Source organism: Triticum aestivum, chromosome 2B, assembly GCF_018294505.1.
Source record: "Triticum aestivum cultivar Chinese Spring chromosome 2B, IWGSC CS RefSeq v2.1, whole genome shotgun sequence".
Lineage (NCBI taxonomy): Eukaryota > Viridiplantae > Streptophyta > Magnoliopsida > Poales > Poaceae > Triticum > Triticum aestivum.
In genome coordinates this window covers 645,774,498-645,782,741 of record NC_057798.1, presented here as the reverse complement: position 1 = coordinate 645,782,741, position 8,244 = coordinate 645,774,498, and the positions used below count along the sequence as shown (strand labels likewise).

The 8,244-nt window shown below is 41.8% G+C and overlaps 1 protein-coding gene across 1 annotated transcript; it reads left to right on the top strand.

Moving 5' to 3' along the window:
* The first annotated feature begins 1,862 nt into the window (after positions 1-1,862).
* LOC100873131 (ent-kaur-16-ene synthase, chloroplastic) lies at positions 1,863-7,855 on the top strand. Its single transcript, XM_044469850.1, has 14 exons — positions 1,863-2,163; positions 3,714-3,757; positions 3,852-4,128; positions 4,325-4,505; positions 4,831-5,048; positions 5,130-5,250; positions 5,322-5,419; positions 5,508-5,722; positions 5,817-5,929; positions 6,023-6,118; positions 6,196-6,411; positions 6,584-6,725; positions 6,800-7,045; positions 7,438-7,855. Exons 1-14 carry the CDS (start codon positions 1,896-1,898, stop codon positions 7,771-7,773), a joined length of 2,571 nt encoding a protein of 856 aa, XP_044325785.1. The 5' UTR covers positions 1,863-1,895; the 3' UTR covers positions 7,774-7,855.
* The last annotated feature ends 389 nt before the right edge of the window (positions 7,856-8,244 follow it).

The window sequence follows — 8,244 nt, the reverse complement described above, 5'->3', positions numbered from 1 at the left end:
AAGGACATCCACACGCGCTCCTCCTTCGCCGCCCGCCACGCCTCGCCACGACGCGCCACGGGTTGCGGAAATGAGCCGAGCCGATGTCCAAATTTTTGCCACGCACGACGGGTATACGAACGGTCACACGGGAGCTGAAACATTTTGCTATAGTGGAGAATGAATACGAACGGTGCACCTCTTCGCGTGCTACCTGTTCACTTCGTCTCCCTCCATTGCTTCACCTCCCGTCGCAGCCTGTTCGCGTCCCTCTCTTGTGCCTATATAAGAGAGGTCGCTCCTCTCCAGAGATACACATCAGAAGGTCCTCTTCCTCTCGCCACAAAGTTCCTGAGCACTACGCTCCTGCTACAATCTTCCCCATCCCGGCTTGCGGCGTGCACCGTAGGGCGGGACAGTAGGCCTCCTAAACCGCACCTTTTGATTCATGTACGGGAGAAGGGTGATAAGGTTTTTGGGGAGCGCTCAGCGCGACTACTGACTTCTTCGTCACGGACGCCCGGGACTCCGATGACTACTTCCCCGACGTCAACTACCTCCTCGACGACATGGAGGACACCGACCCCAAGTCCAGTGCCTCTGCTCCTGCTGTTTTCCCGTACGTGTTCTTATTTTTCCTGTTAGAAGTCCTGCAACAGTTCCTTGTTCTAGTGTTTGCCCTAGACATGTTAGGCTCTACTTCATATATGCATCTTCATCTACTGTCTGTTCTAGAGATGATCGGTTCTAGCTCATATATGCAGATACTATTTACCTTCTCTTTGTCAAATCGCATGGCTTGTTTTATCACTGCTATACTAGTCATGCTTTATCTAGTATTTCTGTTAATAAAATCATTCGGTAAATTGCTCATATTTCCAACAGGGTGACGGGTTTTTGGTGGGCCGGAGCGATCAGAAGCGGGCTTGGGATCGGTCTAGACTCCCGCAAACCTCCCCATTTTTATCTCCGGTTTGCAGGAGAAATCGCGTCCGAACCGCCCCGCGGACCGATAAAGGTCGGTGTTGGATGGCTTCCGCGGCCCGGACAACGCGTTCCGGACGGTTGCAGGAGGTTTATGGGTCCAGGTTGGAGATGCCCTTAGATTTACCTTTTCCCATGGTTTAGTGCTTGCAGTTTCAAGCTGCACTGGTCACAGGACTACAGGAGCATGGTGTTCCCTGGCTATGCGGTCGTATTCTTTTTTGTTGACGAAGTACTGTATTTACCAATGGGTTCCCTTCACCAAACACGTGAGGAGCTAAGGTGAATGATATGTCGTCTCACGGAAACACATGTTGCTGCGGCCGGGTCAATGTGTTCAGCACGTGATGCCGCGGTCAGTGCATGTTTGACCTGGAATTGTGTTATCTGGCTCTGCAGTCCAAACACGTGGTTGAAACCCGTGAGGTGCTAAGTGTGTTGACCTAGAATTGTATTCCTAGACTAGAAAGCTCGGAGCAATTAAGGGAATGTTTGTAGAGTTTTGCAAGTGCCAGCAGTACTAGAGGGGGGCTACAGATCGGGTTTCGTATCCAGGTCGATGCTTCAATTTCTTTGGCTTTAGCGTAGCACGTTGTTAGAAGAGGAGAAAAATCTGCATGCATCAGGTAGACACTTGGTGGCATGCATGCACCAGCAAATCCGCACGGCAGGCAGTTCGAAATACAGTACTTATAAATAATCGACAAATTTTCCTTGAACATACCCACGCGGTCATATATGCAGTTTAAAACATAACGCGAGACGCTTTCGCACTACGCTTGCTGACACCAGCACCATTTAGCCGCCTCTAAGCTACTGCGCTGCATCCTGCATCTGCATGCCATGTCTAGCACTAGTGGCCGTATAAATATGTAGACGACGCATCGACCTTTCCCTCCACTGCTCTCTGGTTCAGCTGATCGACCATCCCCATGGCGACCGCGAGAATAGCCGCCGGGACCTGTTCCGCCATCGCCGGACATCGCCTCCGGCCTGCTGCGGTATCGCCGCTTGTGTCGAACTTGTCTCACTCACACCATCACAGAAGAAACCAGCCTCTTGGCCTTGCCTCGGCCCGTGCTGCCGAGCATGGTCTCACCGGAGCACACCGCCCCGAGTTCTTCCCCCATGACCATTGCCGTGCTCCTCCCTATTCGATGAGCGCGAGGAGGACGCGGACGATGGCAACTTCCGCTTTAGGTAAGAAACTCTGGTTTGCTCGTTCCTTTTTCGTCACCTTCGGAAGAGAGTGACCCGTCGCACCTCTAGTTGGAATTATTGCTGTCAGCAGTGAGTGACTAATTTACATCCGTATCTACTTGTATATTAAGATCAGATTCTCACCATTGAGATAGAGAAATAGTTATTTCTCAATGAGCCACAGAAATAACATAACCAATTTACAAATATATTTTTTATTATAAAAACAAACATGTGAAGGCTTACTTAAGAATGTGGAGAAATACTGTGTTGTTCAAACCATGCGGTCCGGCTCCACTCTCCATTGCCGTTGCATATCTTATTAGTACAGTCAGCTGCATTTGACAAGTGCTGGTAATCTATGTATATGACTTTTTTTTTCAAGTAAAATTATTTGTGAGGTTTTGTGACATGTTTGTTCGCAAGCTATCACTTAAAATCTGGGCATGGGCAGCCCGAGCTGACAGCCCGAGCCTGAAGCTCGACAGTTCGACCGGCTTGGGCTTCAGTTTATGACCCAAAAGCTCTATAAAGCCTAAAATGCCTTAAAAGAAGGGTTTAAGTGAAAAATATATAAATCATTTAATTAATATTTTAAATATAAAATGCTATCGTTTTTACTTTTCATACTAGGCAAGGCCGGCCTTGGGATTTTAGGGTCTGGCTATTTAGTGCACAACCCACGGAATTAACAGGCCAATTATCAGTTGTCAGTGTACATTTTCCGCAAAAGAAAATTACTGTACATACACAATTTAACAAGTGATACCATGATAGCCGAGAAGAGAAAGGGCTTGCAATCTATCTCGGAGGGCGGCACTTTAGCTCGTGGGAGCATATGCTCTGAATGAACAGTAAATCAAAAAAATATCAAACTAAATTCTAAAAAGTGTATACATGTTCAGAGTATGGTATGTTCGTGCAACTTTTAATGCAAAAATGAATAGTTATGCTTTCTGTGGGGAAAATAAGACAAAGTCCAGTGCTCCAAAACAAGCAAAAAAATGACACTTCGCCTTTTTTAACAGAAGTCATGGTACATTTTTATTAATTTTTACAGATAATCAACGCATATGAACATATACATGTATAATTTCCTGTATTCTTATATATTTGTAGGTTATTTTCAACATGCAGAGGATATGCTCCTAGTACTATTTAGCCTTTGTTTCAGGGCCGATCCATAAAAGAATAGGCTTTGTACACTAGAATCTTGGACCATACATGAATAGGAAACACCGCATATTAGCACCAATACTGACGCCGCTGGAATTTGGGATCGACACACCCATGTGGGAGCAGTGGCTCCTTGGCTCTGAAAAAATCTCAAAATATATAAGTATATAATTTTTTAAAGGAGACCTCTCACTTGGTTTTTTACATCTAAAAGAAATACACTATTAGTATGTCTTAAATTACAAGCAGCTTCAAAGATCTTTTTTGTTAAAAGAATCCCCAGTTCATGTCGCAACTTTTTGTTCCGAGAGTAGAGACAGCGAAAGATCAGCATCTAATTGACGTGTGACATAAATCTCCTTTTCTTCAAACAGCGAAGAAGAGTTTGGTAGGAGAAAATGCAGGCCTGCGAAACAAGGTATGAATCAATGTTCCAGTAATATGTGTGAGGCTGCGCTGATGATTTTACGGCCTGAACTAAATACAAGCATCAAATGTTGCATACAAATTAGGAACGGGAGGCTAGAATAAGGAAGCAGCTTCAGAATCCTGAATTGACACCATCTCCGTACGACACAGCATGGGTTGCTATGGTGCCCTTGCGGGATTTCCCTAGTGCTCCACACTTCCCTCGGTGCCTTGAATGGATATTGCAAAGCCAACAGGATAATGGTTCTTGGGGCATCAGCGAATTTGACTTGTCACCCGACAAGTCTACTCTCTTATCCACATTGGCGTGTGTTATTGCACTCAAGAAATGGAATGTTGGCCCGGAACACATCAGGAGAGGTATGGGAAAAAATATACTCCCTCCTTCCCAAAATAAGTGTCGTCATTTTAGTTCAAATTATACTTATTTTGGAACGGAGGGAATACTTGTTAGGGTTGTGTCATTTTATTATCTTCTGTTTATACGATCTAACAACTTTTGTTGAGATAAAATGGTCTATACTGACATAACTATATTTTTCCTTTTGCGAAACAGGACTGCATTTTATTGGAAAAAAATTCTCCTTCTCTATGGATGAGCAGATTGCTACTCCTATAGGTTTCAATATTACTTTTCCTGGTATGATTAGGCAAGCCATTGGAATGGGCTTGGAATTTCCAGCGAGACAAACTGATGTTGATGGGATTCTTCACGTCCGGCAGATGGAATTGAAAAGGTTTGTCAAATGACAATTATGGCACAAAAATGTGCACATGCATGCATTCCTTTCCCATTTATTTCTGGTTAGGATAGTTGGTTCTTACTCGAACGCAGCTAGTAGTGTGAATGGAATTTCTTTTGGCTGATTTGCTTCTTATCTCTTTCTTTTTATTAAGCTGATTTTTATTTTTATTTTTTGGAAACTTTTTGAAGTTCCATGATTCAAAGTATAGTAGAATGAGCATAATGTATCGTCTTTTTTCTTACCAATGAAATTAAAATAGCATTCATAATTTGAGTATTACATGCTAGTAACATTTTGAAAAAATGTATTAATACAGACTTGCTGGGGATAAATCTGATGGGAGAGAAGCATACATGGCTTATGTTGCTGAAGGGTTAGGAGTCCCGCTGGACTGGAATGAACTTATCAAGTTCCAGAGGAATAATGGATCATTGTTCAACTCTCCTTCAGCAACTGCTGCTGCTTTAATCCACAATTATGATGACAAAGCCCTCCAGTACCTGAACTTGCTTGTTAGTAAATGTGGTAGTTCAGGTGGGTTTTTGTATATTTTCTCATCAAGAATTTGCAAGGGCATAAACTTTTTATATAGCTCACAAAATTGGAATTTTGCAGTACCAACAGTGTACCCGACAAATGTATATTGCCAGCTTTCAATGGTGGATTCTCTTGAAAAGATCGGGATATCTCACCATTTTTGTAGTGAGATAAAGACCATCTTAAACATGACATATAGGTAGTGACCATGAATAAACATTTGACATTTAGTTTTTGTAGCTTGTAAACTTGACTGTGCCCACCTTACAGTTTGTGGGTACAAAGAGATGAGGAAATCATGCTGGATGTAGCGACATGCGCAATGGCGTTTCGTCAGTTACGGATGAATGGATATGACGTTTCCTCAGGTACTTCATTGGGCGGAATTTCCTATCTTATTTATTTTACCTTTTGTATTTTTTAACTAATTAATTCACTAATTTCAATCTGATGCAGATGAGCTACGTCATGTTGATGAAGCCTCCACTTTTCATAATTCACTTCAAGGGTATTTAAATGATACAAAATCTATATTGGAATTATACAAGGCATCAACAGTCAGTGTAGAAGAAAATGAATTTATTCTTGATAATATTAGACACTGGTCAAGCAACTTATTAAGGGAAAAATTAATCCATGACGGCGTGCAAAGTAGGCCGGTCTTTGCAGAGGTGCTTGCATCAAATTTAGAACTCAAAAAATGATTTGATCCTATATTTAATTAGGGTACAGTTTATGTTTACTTGTATGCTTTTGTAATTTCAGGTGGAGTATGCTCTTAAATTTCCCTTTTATGCCACAATGGAACGCCTGGATCAGAAGTGGAACATTGAAAACTTTGATTTGAGGGGTTCGCAGATGTTGAAGACAGAACAATTGTAAAGTTTTATTTCCTAAAACACTTGTCAACTTTGAATCATATAAATATAAGTAGATGTTAGATACCAAATTTTAACATTTTGGTAAATCAGGCCATGTTGTGTAAACCAAGATATTCTAGCCTTGGCTATTGAAGATTTCACCTTCTCTCAATCTATTTACCAGGATGAACTCCAGCTTCTTGAACGGTAACTTGATAATTATGCTCTCTAGTCTTAGTAACTTCCTTTCTTAGAGAATTTTCAAATTTTCTTTGTTGCAACAGTTGGGTGAAGGAGACCAGGCTAGACCAGCTACTGTTTGCACGACAGAGGACAACATTTTGCTATCTTGCTGCTGCGGCTACCATGTTCCCTCCTGAACTGTCTGATGCTCGCATTTCATGGGCCAAAAATTCTATACTCTTAAATATTGTTGATGACTTCTTCGATATTGAGGGGTCAAGAGAAGAACTAGAAAACCTTGTAACACTACTCGAGAAGTACGATTCGTCAACTTGATCTCTTTATATGTCCTTTTTTAGCACCACTGATGGCATTTTCCTATCTAAAGATGCTGAGAAACCTTCTCCTTCATTTTATAAAGTAGTGTTATGACGATGTCTTGCTGTTCTAACAAGTCATTTTGCCTAATTTGCTAATGCGTGTCTTTAGGTGGGATGAGCACTCCAAAGACGAATTCTACTCTGAGCAAGTAAAAATATTGTTTTATGCCATTTACACTACAACGAACCATCTTGGAACAATGGCTTCATTTGTACAAGACCGTGACGTCAAAAAGCACCTAATAGAAATTGTGAGTTTCCCGTGAGTCTGAATGATTCTGAATTTTATTGTGCTTAGCATTGAAATGTTGCAAATCTTGTGTAGTGGCTACAACTACTGGGGACTATGATAACCGACGCAGATTGGCGGATGAGACAATATGTGCCGACAGTCGAAGAGTACATGGAAACTGCAATTGTATCATTCACATTGGCTCCCATTCTGCTCCCAGCATCATATTTTGTCGGGCAAACACTCTTGGCATCTGTTGTGAATGGTCAAGAGTACAATGAGTTATTCAGGCTAATGGGCACTTGTTGCCGACTCCTCAACGACATTCAAGGCTTTGAGGTATTTCGGCCCCTTTATGGCTTAAAGTTTGTGTCTTCCAATTTGGTATAGCTCTGTAAGCATATCATTTTTTCACATATGGCTTCAGATATCACTACACGAAAAATATTTATATATACAAATACTTGGTATGACTAGAGGCGTCATAGTAAATAGTAATCCTCGCAAAAATCTAGATTTCCAGCCATTCATGGTATTATTTAGAGCACAGAACAATGCAAGTCCCATATTCACTTTGAGAGTTAGAAATCAAGTACTGATTTTTGTGCATACCGTGTTCATGTCGTGAATATTTGAGAAGATAGTAATTACTCATATCTCTGTAAGCCACTTTAGACCTTTAAGTTGTAGTTGGGCTATTCTGACAGATTTTTGGTCTACTATTAATACAGAGGGAGAGCAGCGAGGGAAAACTCGATAGTGTTTCACTACGTGTTCTCCACAGTGACGGTTCTATGTCCATTGAAGCGGCTAAAGAGTCAATAAGGAGATCTGTAGCCTCGTGTAGAAAAGACTTGCTGAGGTTGGTCCTTAAGGAAGATAGTGTTGTTCCTAGGGCATGCAGGGAGCTGTTTTGGAACATGTGCAAGATATGCCACTTCTTCTACTCTCACACTGATGCATTTTCCTCACCAACTGAGATGGTTAGCACAGTGAACGCAGTTATCCATGAGCCACTCAAACTCGAGATTCGTGATCTATCTTTGCCTGTGCAGTCAGAAAAATAAAGATTGCTTGTATTTTACCATGTTTGTATGGATCAAACAATTGGATGCGCTCTTAAAGAAAATAATCAGATATACAACGTGTATGTGTTTTTGCAGTAAAATAATGCTAGTTGGTTTTAACATCATTGATGTGAAATTAAGATCGGTCGCCTGTACAGTCTTCCCTATTTCAGGTCTAAAGCTCATGCATGTCTCAGGCATTGTACTTGTTTGAGGTGCATTTTCCCATCTTGATGCAGCACATGCCCAAGGTGCAGCACATCCCTTTGATTGTCTATCGTACATGTTTCGGACACTTAACATCATACATGAACTGGTTGCGTGCTCTAGAAAATAGCGGGACCCATCCGTATGGATGTTGCATGTTCTGTGGTTCACTAACAGTTGAAAGCTTTCTGTGTAGCATTGATGTAATTAAGACTGAAGGTACGTATCTGGTCTTGCATATGGGCTTCTATTTACCTACAGATG

Coding starts and splice junctions, on each gene's coding strand:
- LOC100873131 (XM_044469850.1), top strand. CDS start 1,896: ATGGCGACCGCGAGAATAGCCGCCGGGACCTGTTCCGCCATCGCCGGA. Junction 5,251..5,321: donor ATCTTAAACATGACATATAG/GTAGTGACCATG, acceptor CCCACCTTACAG/TTTGTGGGTACAAAGAGATG. Junction 5,723..5,816: donor GTAGGCCGGTCTTTGCAGAG/GTGCTTGCATCA, acceptor TTGTAATTTCAG/GTGGAGTATGCTCTTAAATT.